Source organism: Falco punctatus (assembly GCF_963210335.1).
Source record: "Falco punctatus genome assembly, chromosome: 7".
In the NCBI taxonomy this organism is placed as follows: Eukaryota; Metazoa; Chordata; class Aves; order Falconiformes; family Falconidae; genus Falco; species Falco punctatus.
Genome location: NC_137587.1, coordinates 66,131,321 through 66,146,937, shown reverse-complemented (window position 1 = coordinate 66,146,937; position 15,617 = coordinate 66,131,321). Strand labels below are relative to the sequence as shown.

The following is a 15,617-nucleotide window of genomic DNA, read 5'->3' as shown; positions in this document are numbered from 1 at the left end:
GTGTTGTAACAGGCTTTCTTTTCCTGCCGAACCAGGTGCTGTTATTTCATGACCAGAATTATGGAATTCATTATGAATACACCATTCCTGTAAACTATACTGCTGAAAACAGAAGCGAGCCAGAAAAGCAACAGGATTCTTTGTACATCTGGACGCACAGCGGATGGGAAGGATGCAGTGTGCAGTGTGGAGGGGGTAAGGCTATTTGGAAGCTTGGTGGGACTTGCTGTTTGGTGTTTGCAGACACCAGGCATTAGAGAGGTGCCTGCAGAAGGCAGTGTTGCCAAAGCATGAAGAAAACTGGCCATGGGAATGGATGTTGCCATAATGAACTCAAAGGAGAGCTCATTCTCACCAGCTCTCCCAGCTATCATCCACATCCCCACAGTTAATTTTCACCCAGCGTTTTGGCAGGGACACTGCTTTGTCGGCTCGTTACCCGTAGGCTGGGACTGCACCTGGATTAGTGCTCCACAGATGACTCAAGGCGCCGTGTGCAGCCCCATATCTCAAGCCTCCGTCACATTCTTGGAGCAGAGTTTTCACAGGTGTTCAGGCATGTTCACTGAAAGACACTTGGTTCCCCAGGGATGAAACAGGGGGGGTGGTGCTGTGACAATTCCTGAAGATTGCATCAGACGCTCTTAATGTGGGGTAGACTTTCTGGGAGTACACATGGCAAATCACACTTTTCAGATGATCCCTAGGATGTGCTGAGACAGATTTGCTGAAACCCTGGGGGAAAATGATGCCTGTGAAACCAGAGAATGGTTTGTCAGCCACTGTCCATTGAATTTTCAGTGCTGGAAGAAGTCGGATTTCCCTGAGAAAACATCGTTTCCATGCATTCTGGCCAGTCTTTCTTCACTTCAGCAATTAAAAAAACCACCCAATTATTTATCATATGATGTGACAGAAGGAAAGAGTGCTCATCTTCACGTTGTCAAGCTTACTGCCCTCACTGTACTGAAATCATGGATTTGTTTTTTTCCTGTAAATAGAACTCCATTTAAAGTGGACACTTTTACTCATATATTTAAACAGTAATTTCTTAAAGCCATTACACCATCACATGAGTGAGTAGGAAATTTGTTTGTGGCTCTTTCGATTTGTGTTTCTAGCCTGCCACATAATTAAATCAGTACCTGGCAACATGGCACCCACCAGTAGTAGCTTGGATGTCAATTCACCTCTTATATTTTGCTTGTTAGATGCTTTTACTACTTATCCAAGCTGAAAAGGGCCTTCTTCCTTCCATACAGACTTTTATAATTCATTAACAGGATTTGAGTTGTTTTTTATTATCTGCTGCAGATCATGAATAAACTCAATTTGATGCAGACTCAGGGTTAAAAGAGGATCTTAAGAAACCAAAATAATTAGTGGTAAGGTAAAAAGTACACGGTGGGGGAATGGCATTTTCCTTGTCACAACTGGTCATTGTCATGCTCTGTCATGCCCCCCTGAGGCACAGCTTTTCTGATGTCACACAGCAGAAGGCTGAAACCTGAGGGCCATGCTGCTGCCATTCCTGAATGTCCTGATGCACAGACAGTTTGTGTGAGAAACGCTGACTACTCCTAAGATGTCTCCTGCTGGCAGGGGTTTTAAAGTAGTACATCTGGAGAACAAGGAGATGAGAAATAACTTATTTTGGTGGCTTAATTTCACCACTTTGTGAAATAGGAACAAGCTCAGTCTATCACTCTTGAACCCTGGTCGCTCCTTTTCAAACTGACTCTTCCTGAATGGAGAGCAGCAAGAGGCAGCTGTCCTGTCATTACAGTCACTGAGGGGTGGATGGTTGTGTAGTTTCAGCTTACATAGTTGGCACATCTGTCCTAGGTGATTACAGGGCACAGCTACATGTGGAAGAGGAACCAGAAATGAAAGCAAATTGTTTCCAAGATTGTTTCCACATTAAATACTAGAAAGAGAAAGCCTAATGTGTTGTTCCTGCATAGCAGTCAATTTCACAATTATTGGGGAAAGATTTGTAGCTGTTCTGAAAAAAAACCAGAACACTACAAAGGTAAAACAGAAGTGGGAAATAAGATTGCATGCAGAGGTGGTAGGTCTGTGTACATTACATCTTGTAGAGATAGTAGGTTGCTCCTAGCTTTTAAGTTTTGGTTGAGTTGATATGGTTTTGTTCTTAGCCACTGGTTTCCTTACTCAGAGTTGTTTTTTATTTGACTTGTAGGTGAACGGAAAACCATTGTGTCTTGTACTCGAATTATTAACAAGACCATGACACTGGTGAATGACAGTGACTGCCAACGAGTGAATCGCCCTGAGCCCCAGGTCAGGAAATGTAACACGCACCCCTGCCAGTCACGGTAAGGAGTTAAAAAATAATAAAACCCAATATCCTTTTCCTTAACAAATTGCCCATTTCCAAAGTCTCCATCTGGTGAACCTGGTGAAAACGTCTAAAAGTATTGGGAAACATTGTTAACCATAGTAACCAGCTGTAATATTAATTTCCTTTTGTTGAGCAGGTCAGATTTTCATTACCTTGGAGTCCATTTAATGTATGGTCATTAAGGCCAGATTCCATGCAAGCCACCCTCATCCATTGTTTGGGGATGGTTTTCTTTTCCCCTTGGCTGCCTCCTGGGTGACAGAGCAACATGCACTATAAAGTTAGACAAGAGTGCAGTGACTGCATATCCAAACGTGGTTTTGGTGTTTTTAATCAGCACAGAGTAGGATCTGATCAATTGTGAAACAGTGCTACAAAAAAACCTCGCAGGCAGCTCCCAGCCTTTAAGCACTGTAGCTGACCTGCTGTGTTGCATGTCTGATTTGTATTAGCATAGTTCAGACTGGGAGTCTGTAGGTGAAGAGTGTCTCTTCCTCATGTGAAGTTTGTGCCATGTCTAGCAACAGCTGCATAGGTTTGGAATCTTGCTGTACCTTGCTGAAGTCAAGAAATGATGACGAAACACATTTCAGATGCTTTCCTCAGTAAGGGAGCTTTTCTGCATCAGTAGCAATAATTAGAGATCTAATAGTAATAAGTTCTAAAAGTAATAAATAGCACTCTTTTTAATTTGGCAAGCACTTTTTGCTGAATCAGTTTTGATCTGTATTGTATAAAAAAAGATATTTCTGGCCAAAATGACAAAACACAGGAAGGCAAATTAATTTGTTCCATTTATTTACTAAAAAAAAAGTTCACTCTTGGTCTGCAGTAAAGTTTATCAAAACTATCCAGTTTTCATAGTATATAGAACATAAAACCCATTTAGGACAAAGCTCAACAATATCTAAAAAAATGTATTCAAAACAACCTGCTAGGTGTTGCATCTTTTATAATCAGACAAGCCAGGGAAACATACCTACAAAGCTAATTGTGCTGGCAGAAACAATAGAGAAAATGAGAAACAGCACGGTTCCCTCTAATTAGACCTGCACTCTGATTAAAGTGCCCTGAAGCAGTGAAATCCAGTGTCAGGTAATCCATCAATAAGGGTAGTCTGTTTCATTTTCTGTCTGCACTGCCTGTTATTGCTGCTGTACAATATTGTGGCCATACAACTTTCAGGGGTACTGAAAGGTGTAACGAGATACCCCACGTGCTTCTAGGTGTGTAAGGAGAGCCAGACTCCTAATGACTTCAAAGAAGCAACTGTCATTTCCATGAGGAAGTTCCCTAAATTCAGTGATGCTGGGATTTCCATTATATCATTCTTTCAGAAAGACAGAAACAGGGAACATCTGCTTGTGTTTCTACCCTGGCATGAAATATTTCATCCCTAGACCTTTTGTGAAGCCATTGGGAGGAGACTGGAGTGAGCCCAGGCAGGTACACGGAGGTGTTCCAGGTGGTAGAGGTGAGGAAAATCAGCATACAAAGCTGTGGAAGAAGTGGACAGCTTCTGCCTCTACTAGCTGAGAGCAACAAAGGGCGGTCTTGGCCATCAGGTCTATTAGAGCCATAAGACCCACAGTGCTGTTTCTCAGTGCGTTTCTCCGTGACCCAGAGCCCTTGTTGAAGTCTCCTCCTTGTTGCACGCTGTCTCCATGACATTGCTGCCTGCCCAGGGTTGCCTGTGGGTTAGGTTAAATCACACAAAACCTCCTGGGAAAGGAATACTCTGTTCCTATATCCAGACTGTGTTCCTTTGGGGATTCAGGTCCAACCCTTAATGTTATTCCAGGGTATCCTTTCTTTTGTGTGGAGTTACCAGGCAATTTATAGCCACAATTCAACACAGTTCTCTGCAGGAGCAATTAGCACTGGTACAGTGACACCCTCATTGGTCCATTTTTTTCAGAGCAATGACAGCAAACACCAAATGTGCTTAGTACCCGGAAAGGCCACAAAATCCTTGCTGATGATCTGATAGACCACACTGCCTCACTCCTTCCATGTAGACTACACTTTCACACTTAACATGCTTTTAACTGGAAACATTTTCAGAAGCACATTCTCTGTGCCTCTGTAGAATTTAAATTTCCACTTGCGTTTGCCCACCCAGATATTAGAAATGCATGCTTAGCATATTCTCTGACCAAGAACATCTTAAAGAAACCATTCTCTTTCACCATGTCAATGCTTTTTTTTATGAGTCTTGAATTTGTTTTAGGGTTTCAAGTAAAATTATTGTAGCATCTTGTTACAATAAGGTCCTTTCCCGTTTCCACTCAGACCTAAACCCTTTACCTGAGGTCAGAAGAAGAAACAATGCTTTCCTTTCTGTAGCAAACCTGCTCTGTTTTGTGCGTTTTGACCTACATTTACACTTTTACTCAAAATTTAAGAGAATCACCTTACAGAGGATTTCTCTCTAGAGAAGGGTCTTATGGCCAGCACAAAACTGGGTCATAGGGTACTTGGTCTGTTTCTCTTTTGGATGTGCTGTGTGACTTTAATTCACTATCCCACACTGTTCCTTTACTTCCTTTTTCAATCCATGTATAATCTGGATTGCAAACTCTTTGGGATGGGGTGAAATAATGTTGTATAAATGGAGGAAGAGGATGAGGCTATTGCTGTTGAGATTGTAATAAAAATTAAAGAAAACAATTATAACCCACATGTGTATATACATATATATATATATATAAAGTGATCTGAAGGAGAAAAGGGTATGATACTAATAACAGTGCCTTTTTTCCAGCACGATTCCAAAGTGCTTTGCAAATTAGATACCCTTTGAACTTCAGCCACCTCTTGGGAGAGGCAAATAACGTGGGGCAGGGGACAGTAGTTTCATGAGGCCAAGGAGAAGATTAGAACTCTGCAACCCAGCATCTGAAAAAAACAAAGCATGATTGAAAAAAGGATTGGATACACTGACATGTTTTAAAATTAAACGTCAGAGAAGAGAATTTTCTTAAGGATTTTGTTGAAACTGGCAAAAGTAAAAGAATCTTTCATTCTTTATTATTGTTACTCTTTCACCTTTTAAAAAAATGCCTCTTTTTCTTCCTATTTTATTTTTTATGTTCCTTGACCCTCTTTTTCCATTAAATTCTTTACAGCTTCCTTTCCTGTCCCAACTGCACCCTATTAGCACCTCTTTATTCTAATCCTTTGCCTAGCTCTTTAGATATTTTTTACAAAACCCTGCTGTAACCAGATGGAATCTGGATTCTTGCATGCGGTGCGTATGGGTTGTTTCCAGCACACTGAGCACCAACCCAAATATATAGGCAAACCCAGCACTCATGTTGGCACAAGACTCAGAAATCACAGATCACATCAGCTGTTATTACTGAAAACATAGGTCGGCCAGTGGCCACACACTTCAGCATGCATGGTTGGGTCTATGAATATGAAACTGCTCCCCTCTAATGCAGGAAAAGAACCAAAACCACATGAAATTTCCCAACTGTTAGACTTGTAATGGCCTGTATGCAAACACTGTTAATTTTCCTCCTCTTTGCTGTAATAGATATTAATAGAGGTTGAGTTCTTTCAGGGACCTGCTAAATATGTGGTGTTCCTACACAGATGCTTAACAACAGCATAAAAACCAGAAATCCCTGCCTTCGTCTACAGAAAACCACAGGAGACCTGAGCCCTTATTTTCACTGTTTAAGACTTGAAAGTATCTCCTGAGTCCAAGGCTTAGTTTTCTGCTACTACTAGCAGCATATCGTAGACTCCTTTTTCGTAAACTGATTTAGCTCCACAGTCTCCTTCCCTCACTGGAAGGCTCTCCTGTGACCTTGCTGTTCATGTGGGTCAAGATCTTTTACTTCCAGCCTTAATTATTCATTGTCATTCTTCAGTCATTTGTTCTTGCCTCTGCTCTGTTCCTTTGCTTACACAGTGTTTTCCCTCCCTAGTTCTTTGCCTTGGGCTAAGTGCCATATGATACAGCAAATCAACGTTATCTCGTCCTTCCATCATTTTGCTGAGCTAATCCATTACTTTTCTTTAACTTCCTATTGGGTCAGAGACTATGCATCAATTCTTCATTCCCTTGGTCACCTTCTTTACTAGTGCTCTAATTTACAATATTTATATTCGTAATTTGAGCGCATAGGTGACAGGAATTGTATGGAGAATTCCAGTCTCAGTCCATTCTAGCTCTTACATATATATTCACATTCTCCTGTCTTCATCGGCAGTAACTCTCCTGATACATGCTTTGCTTTTTTCATGGCTGCATAATAGTTGTGGCTTACAGTCATGCTAGTTGTATTCCCCCTTATTTGTTTCAACATATGAATCTTACTTTAACACAGAAATGCTTGGGTTTAGTCCCTAAGCACACAACCTTGCACTGTATGCTATTAATTTGCATCCTCTCTGTTATTGCGGTAGTCAAGGTTATTCAGTTTTCTGTATGACATCCTAATCCTCTGTTGCATTGACAATGCTTCTAGACTTTGTATTGTCAGCATTTTTGCCAATTTTTCAGCAGTTTTCTTCTTTTTGTGCCAAGGTCATGAATGAACATACTAAATTAGATTGAATGCAAGACAGATCTTTCAGGAAGTCCACTGGTAACTAACCTAAATTCCTTTCATGCCTGATATTCCTTTATAGCACTACACTGTGGCCAGCTCTCACCTTCCATACAAATTGCACATTGATATCCATGTTTCCCAGCATATCACCGGTTTATCCAACATATGTAAGCATTCCAGCTCAGCAAAAGGATTTCTTTACTGATAATCAAATAGATTAAATCTACCACATTTCCTTTGTCTGAAAAATCAGTTCTTTTAATCAGAGAGAACCAATAAGTCTTGCCTGGAGGAAACCTATGTTGCATCCATTTACCACTATGTCCTCGTCTGCTCTAAAAACTGTCGCGCTGCTGAGAATGCTGAATTCTACAGGGATCATTTCTTTCTTTCTTCCTTCTATCCTCCTTTCACTTTTCCATCATGGACTGGAATCCAACACTGTGCTCTCCAAGGGCTCACTCACCACAGTGGTGCCCGCTGGGGAAAAAATGAAGCCAGTTATAAGACTCAGCCAAGGCCCCAGCTGGCTCAGCACCTCTCCAACCTGCCTGAAAGGCTAGTGACTGCTCAAAGCGTGGTGACTCAGTGTGCGATGGTGGATAGTGCCCTTTGCTTTGATTCCTGGTCTGATTTAAGCTCATGCTGCTTATCTGTATGACCTTTGCTGCCTAAGAGTCCACCTCTCCCTTTAGACTCCGCCTGTGACCATGCTCTGCTTAACAGTCCAAGAATACAGAAATCAGTTTGTCTCCCTGATTCTGGCCTGTTTGCACCATGTTTATTTGTGTTATCATCACAGGTAGATAGGGAGCAGAACAGTTTTGAATTTATTTTGTGAGGTAGAAGTCTTGCAAATAGTAGAATTTAGGGGGTAACAGTATGATGGAAATCTCCTTGGGAATGTTAGCAAATTACTTGCAGGGCTGTATGGAAATTATACTAAATTGGAGGGACATATTGGGAGTGTCTGTTAACTGAAGGGACGGAGCTAGACATTTAATGGTTCCAAATGATTATGTTCTGTCATTAATGCAGTCAGACTCTTTTGGAACCTGTACAGATGTTTATCATCCACAAGGGTCAATGGCAACAAGTTCAAAACCTTATCTGTTCCTTGTAGTAAGAAACATCTCCTTTGGTGTGTTTTGAATTTGGTTACATGAAAAAAAAAGAAAAGAAGGAACAGCCGTAAGGAGGGTTTCAAATCATTTTAGCCTGGAAATCTGGCATAAATAGCAATGTTAGCACCCTCTGATCCAAGGAGGCACCACGTAAGAGCTCATTTTGAAGTACTTCCCAAAACTGGAGTTGGGATCTCTAGAATCAGTTTGAGCTTAATGAATTTGCCAGGACTGTGCTGGACACTGTGCAAGACTCGGTGGCTGCAGGCGGCTGAGCGAGGGGGCAATGCTGCGCTCTGGTGGCTGCTCTTCGGGGACACCAGCCCGGGCTGCCGGCCCTGGGCAGCTGCAGCAGGTCTCCGGCAGGTCTTGCAGGAGTAGAAGCCAAATGCTGCAGACCAGAAAGCCGAGACACTTCTAGGAGGCACCTTTGTGACTGCGAGCTGATGTCCTGTTGTGGGCGCTTCTGGTTGTCACCATCCACTAGAAGGAGACAAAATCACACTTATTCCGGTTGTAGGCAGCAACAGGCAATCGGTAATTAATTAACTACTGAAAGACAAAAAGATATTTTCAAGCCAATCCAGCAACTCAACTCAGCAGAGCAATTCTGGAAAAGGAGAGAAGGCTTGGGAACAGGGAGAGAGTAGAATGAGGAGAGCTTGTTAGCTACTGCTGAATGCATTTACATCAAATAATTGAAGATGACTTGTTAGAGCAGAAGTTAATTTGGCATTAGTTTTCACATGGAGTCATGAGACAGGTTTCTTAGCTTTGGTGTAAACACCCAGGCTGGCTTACATCACAGTTTTTCCCATTATAATGTTTGACTCAACAACCTTATAGTTGCCCTGTTTTAAAATGTTAAATGATCTGTGTTTCTTTGGTTTGAGGCTCTTCAGGCCAAGCACACTCTTTACCCACAAAGAAGGATTAGCAGGATAATCTAGCAAAATATTTAATTGTGAAATTCACTCCTACTGCTGCCTGCTGTAATGTTCTTCACACTGTTTGCAACCTGTGGTGTGAGCTGAGGAAAAGGCACTGCCTACCTTGAAAGGCAGGGAATGGAGCTGGACACCAGTTGCCCTATCAAAGGTAAACCAGTGGATCAGGGTAGGGGTAACTCGCAGCAAAAGGGCTCTGAGAGTGCTGATATTCTGTGCCTTAGTGTAGTCAGGCAGCTGCCAGCAAGAAGGACACCAACACCACACTGAGTCCTCCAAAATTGAGCCATCTGCTCATTTTCGAGGAGGGAGGAGGGAGAATACAATGTCTTCCATTTGAAAAAAAAAACAACTTCCCAAGGTGCTTGTAAATTATAAAACATTGTCTTGTGGCTGATCTTATAATTGGTGAGAAATTAAAAAAAAAGTAAAGCTGTCAAAATGATAATCACTAAAGAAAAAAAGAAACCTGTGTGAGTGAAAGTTGGCAAGTCCGTTAGCAGAATGACTACTGTACTGGAAAATTACTGAGCACTGTTTATAAAGGCAATCAGACAGGAATGTTAGTCTTGGAGTCCTACTTTCAACATCAGCAGCTGTATTATTCTACTAGATTCCTTGTACTTTTTTCCAAAAAAAAACCCCAACTTCTAGTGACCGGGTGTGGCACAACCTGTTCCCAAAATCAAGATTCACCTGATTATTTTGACCCCAGTATAACAGAGATACAGTGAAGAGTTTTCAAAGTGTGTAGGGAGAGAAAGATACAATAGTAGAGTGTGCGTGTTCCATGGAAATCATGAGTCCATTTGTAAACAGTGTTTTCTTGCTTCTGCATATTCAAACATGAACTTAGTTTGATAGCTGTAAGCAAAAAATATCTGACTGTCAATTCCACGTGACTGATTCTCAGAAATCTTTTCCAATTGTCCTTGTTAAAATTATCCAGTGTGAAATCCTGGCCCCACTGCAAGCTGGTCTGAGTTTTGCCTAACATCAGTAGAGCCACAATTTCACCCAGGTGCCTCAGAAAACTGAGCAACTTCAACACGATTTTGCATCACAAACTGGTGTTAAAGACAAAACTAGACATGTGCTAACTAGACATGGAGTTACCCTTACATGTACATTAGTGCAACAGTGTACGTTAAACCAAAAGGTATGCAATAAAATCTATTAGAAATAGAAGCCTCACGTTACAGTGCTTTAGATTAGTTTCTGTCACAAGTGCTTATTCAGACCAGCTATGTCTTGTTTAGTAGTAAATTCCTCTGTTACTTTTTTCAGCAGTAGTACAGGCTCATAACTAGTTGTAGTTAAGAGCCAGTTCTAAAGAACCAGGTTTAATAAAAACAGAAACATTTGTGTTATTGCAAATGTGCCTTTGATCACATCCAAGCTATTACTGTGAAAGCAGGAAAATTAATTTCACTGTAGCATTGGGGAGGGAACAAAAGTAATGCAATCCCTGTAGATAGTGAGTGCATGTGTGAATATGTCATGGATGTTTAGTTAGCAGAACAGTACCAGCTTGCAGGCACCGGCCTTCTGTGGGGCTCAAGACAGATATAACTAGGTGAAATTTAATGGGCTGCAATATTTACCCTAGAACATGTAATGGCTTTATGTTATAAAAGGCTACAGATCTCTGAAAGTGGCCTCAGGTCTTTTAATTGCACTCCTCCATTCCATCCTTCAGCCTTGACTCATTTTATCTTCATGGCACTTTTTCCCAAATCCTTAGCTACAAGTCTTCATTTGCAGACATTCATCTCCCCTGGGTTTATGTGCATAGTGCTGTAGACAGTTTTTTTCCTAGAAAATGTGGGAGTCTTAGGCAAGTAGGTAGAGTGGATAATTCAAGGTTAATGACTAATCCAGACCATAGAAAGATCAAATGATGAACTGAACCTCCAAAAGATATTTCAAGTTTGCTCCAGGGGCCTGCCAGATGAGTGTTGCCAAAGCAGATTAGAAGAAGAACTCCCAATTCCTCAGCAGAGATACTGAGAGGTCAGAGGTTGAGTGAGACTCAGAAGACAGATTTAAAACAGCCCTCTCAGATTGCATGTCCTGCCCATCCCAGCTTTTTGAGGCTATAGAAAAACACACCCTTGTGGGCATTTTTTAGCTAGAAAGACAGCCACTGACTGGGTAGAAAAATCTGCGCTAAAAAGCTCGTCACTTTCTTCCTAAATCTAACCACCAGCAGGGATCATCTGGCTCTTGAGTCTTCTATAGAGGTAGGATTACAAAAAATAATGCCAAGGATAAAGCCATCCCAGTGGTTGTGAGAAAAAGGAGTGTGTTTGTCACGTAAATCAGTGCTTGTTGGAAAAAGAGAAGCTCTCCAGAGACTCCAGCTAGAGCACTGGCATGGTCCAACAGAACATAGGTTGTAACCTGGGAGGGAAAGACCAAACTGAAAAGAACTGTGGTGTCAAGCAATCCCTAAGATCAGTTTACAGGCTTAAAATGTAACTGGAAGCCAAATGCTCTACATGATATACACAGGGCTTAGTGTATAACAGTTAATTGGCTTAGTTAATAGTACAGAGCTAGCTTGGTGTTTTGAGTTAGAACAATGGAATTATTTTTACATTTTCATAAGAAAAAATACTTACTGTTTTTTAAAAAAACGAAAAGTAACTCTTATTCTTAAACATATCCAGGTGTGTCCAAAAGGTGTAATGACAGATAGAGAGGAAAATCTGTCTGTAGTATAATTTAATAGTAACCATAATGTGATACTACTTGTACATCACATTTTTCTTCCCTGTATGTATATTACTTGCAGATAGTAATTATGCTAATACCTTGCTGCACATGCCTTTTCCAAATACGAACTGGCAGGAATTTTCATATTTAATCACTTCATCCATACATCCCTTATCTTTCCACTTTGGTTGTGAATGATGTGGTTGAAATACAGTTGCAGTGATTCTGTGTCAGAGGCACTAAAATATATTTTCAGCTGCTTATGAAGGGAGCTTTGGGAGAACTGTGGAGGAACATCAGCATGCTGCCAGTGCTGCACATACGACTCGCATTTACTTGTTTGCCAGATCATTTTACAAGCCATTGAACCAAGCAGAGATTTTACTGAGAGGTTGAAGTTTTGTGGTCAAAGTGATCATCCCCTTGATGCCTTTGAAAATAGCCTACTTTACTGATATTATTATTCTTCTTCAAATATTTAATCTGCCACTTGTCTCTTGGATATGAAACTAAAACCACCACTTTCAAACAGCCTTTAATTTCTAAGTATTTTGATTCCACGTAAGCAGCCGTTGTCACCAGTCAGACAGAGTGAGCTGTGAGGTTTCAGTGATCCTTCACATCATTGCCCCACTTTGTTGTAACCACTGGGCTCGGACCAGGGGTGGATGTAGTCGATCGGTAGCTGAAGCTGGCCATACAGATGCCACTCTGACAAAAAAGCTGGAGACTGCATTTTCACCACAGGCACAGCTTTATATTGATTCCCTGGGGTTTGGCTCATGCCCTGTGCAATCATTCTTCTCATGATGATGATAATATTTGGGTTTTCTGTGCCAGTTTCCCAGTTACACTGTGTCATATCTGTGCTAGAGCAACACTAACTAGAGAACACCAAACACGGTAGAAACGAGGTGATTTCTCCCATCCAACAACCAAAAAAATATATATGAAAAAGGCATTTTTTTTCCTGAAAGGGAAGTCATAACCTTACTTCTTAAGGCACCTTGGAAATAGTTGGCACACTGCGTGCTGCCCATCCTAAATGCAAGCTCACAGACAGCCTCTGCCAAGAATGTATTTTTATCTTTCTGCTTTGCTTTCAGTCCCTTTTTCTTTTGCCAGTAGCTGTAGATCACAGTGGGAGTACAGTGCTGAAGTGAATATTAGTTCAGCAGAGCCTGTACAGAAACCGTTCCCGGCCCGGTGACTCACGTTCAGCTCATAAAGCAAAGTCACTCTTGCCCCCTCCATGCATGCCCTTGCTGAGCGGTTCCTTCACCCAGATAGATAACTCCCTCCACATTTGCTCTGACAAGGCAGAGCCCAGCTGATATCAAGGGAGCCTGGCTATTAATTTTCATGAACACTAATTTCTGCACTTCAAGGCTATTTTTGTCAGCTTTTCAGCCCCAGTAGTCGATTACTCAGCTGGCATTTTCCCATTCTGTAAGTAAAATAGCAAGCACTCAGCCACAGAGATGCACCAAAACTACTGTCTAGAGAAACACGTTTGGTGTTGTGCCAGCTGTTTTAGCCAACAGAAATTCACAGATGTGTCAACTGCTTTAATGCACAGGAACATTTGAGCGGGGCCCTGTTCCACAAAAGACAGATGGCCAGCCTGCCCGATCCCATCCTGCTCAAACCAAATGGCTTCTGCCTTCACTGTCAATGCAGTCGTCAGTGCTGTCACACCAGGTCATCAGTCATAGCATTTGGCAAATGAATGCCTGACAATTGCACCAAGTGAAGATGTTTCTACAAAGTGTGCTGAACTGATTTTTCCCTGTTCAGGAATGGGAAGATGGAAAATGGTTGTTTTATTTGTTTAGGAGAAGTTTACACAGCAATTTCAAAGGAAATTTGGTTAATAAGTTGGCACATATGGTGCTCTACCTGAAATATGGGACCCTTCAGCAAAATCACATAGTATTTCTGAGCAGACTCGTTTTTGAGAAGTCTTATTTGAGCCACTTATCATAATAGACAACCCAGGACTGGGTGACAAGTAAAAGATTCATGGTGTAAGGATACTAATTTTGATGACAGTCCTAAATAACAGACCAGAAGGTTAATTACCTGGTGAGAAAGGCATGATAGCCTTCCGGTGCACAGTGCCTGCACAGTTATTGTTCCAGTCTTTCACTTCATACAGGAATGCCTGTAATTACAGAGAACATGTTCCACATTGACAGATTGCAGGAAGCATAAATATCGATGCTGTTTGTCTTTAGGAAAAGAATTGTCCCTCCGTACATACTTCCTAATTCAGATTCTTCACAGACATTTTATTCACTTCCTCCTAGCCCAGCTCTAACCACAGTGGTGCTTACAGCACTCGCTGGAGTCAGTGGGAGCCTTTCGGTTGGCCGTACGCTGGGCTGGAAGGCGGCAGGGTGAGAGTGCCTCGTTTCCCTTGCGTGCCCACAGCTGGGACTGCTCATAGCAGCCATGCGTTCCTTACTTTGGAGGAACCCCGACACCTCACAACCTTGTGCTGGGTGTTTGCCAAAGAGCCTTTAAAGACATAACAAAGCAAACAACAACAACAAAGGCCATGTATTTGTTCCCAACACCCTTTGATCAAAGGGGAAGGAAATGGCAGCTGAAATGTGCTTACAAAGTAAATGAATCCCAAAGGCTCAGAGAAATGCTCCCATCCAGGCTGCGTTATGGCACATCCTTGTGAGCTACGGCACCTCTGAAACAACATTGTAGGATCCTTTCTCTAAGGAAAGTCTTGGGTTTTTGAGTGCTTCTTGAGCCTTAGCAATTAAATTCAATTCAGGCTTTTTAAGAATGAACGTGGCCAGTTATTCTCCATTTTTGAGGCCCCTAATGCCATGATCTTCAAACAGATGAGATTCTGATTAAACATCCTGGAAAGCCCAACTGTGAAAAGTGAAATTTCATCAGCGGCCGTGAAAGGGTGAACTAAAAGTGAGGCAGGAGCTGTCTTTGCCTCCCAATAGTCTGGGATGTAGAGGATATATATGCTTTGAGCTCATATAATGGCAGGCTAGAGAGGGAGTGGAGGAAAGCCAGGCTGGGCTAGGTGTCTGGCTGTAGCATCATCCCTGTTTGTATGCGGTAAGTATAGGTTCTCTGCACAGCTCCACTGCACAGCGAAGATGTGCATGAGATGTACGAGCCGTTTTTCCAGGTATCTCTCAAAGGCTACAATATTTGTGGGATAGGGTAATCTGCAGACAAGTCTGTCTTTAATTGAGGTGAAAAATGCAGCCACATTGTAGAGACTGGGCGTTAAAGGGAACTATGCAGAGTTTGTGTTTCTGTCTAACATGGAGAGAGGAGTGGATATTCACTTGTATACCAGCAATTTTCTGCTTCACACACTTCATCTCCCAAAGGTGATCAGATGATCTCAGCGCGACAGCAATATAGCATCATCAAAGGACCCACAAATCTAGGAAGAGTTGTCCATTTGTCACTGCTTTTAAGTGAAGCTTAATGTTTTATCCCACCAGTTTTTAAACATTCCTTTTCTGGCTTCTTCCCAGCTGGGTGACTGGCCATTGGAGTCCCTGCTCTGCTACTTGTGAGAAAGGTGTCCAGCACCGGGAAGTAACTTGTGTTTATCAGCTGCAAAATGGCACCTACGTTAACACGAGAGACCTCTACTGCCTTGGCAACAAACCAACAACAGTACAAAGCTGTGAAGGACGGGACTGCCTTTCTATCTGGGAAGCATCGGAGTGGTCAAAGGTAGGAACTTGAATCAAGAAAGGAGCCAGACTCCACACAGCTCTGGATACACTGGCCGTAATCCAGCGAAGTGCTTAAAATTAAGCACGTTCTCACAGTCAGCATACTCGGTGCCTCATAGTGTTGGGGCACTGGGTAGGATTGTCATTTGTTGAGATGGTCAGTTTGG

The 15,617-nt window shown here is 42.0% G+C and overlaps 1 protein-coding gene across 4 annotated transcripts in view; it reads left to right on the top strand.

Annotated features, from left to right (window-relative positions):
* Positions 1–15,617, top strand: part of ADAMTS17 (ADAM metallopeptidase with thrombospondin type 1 motif 17) — a 207,042-nt gene that overhangs the window by 164,045 nt on the left and 27,380 nt on the right. For all 4 annotated transcript variants that reach the window (XM_080397204.1, XM_080397203.1, XM_080397205.1 and 1 more), the window contains 3 exons: positions 36–195; positions 2,204–2,339; positions 15,244–15,448. In XM_080397204.1, coding sequence (XP_080253330.1) covers positions 36–195; positions 2,204–2,339; positions 15,244–15,448 — 501 coding nt within the window. The remainder of the gene's footprint in view (positions 1–35; positions 196–2,203; positions 2,340–15,243; positions 15,449–15,617) is intronic.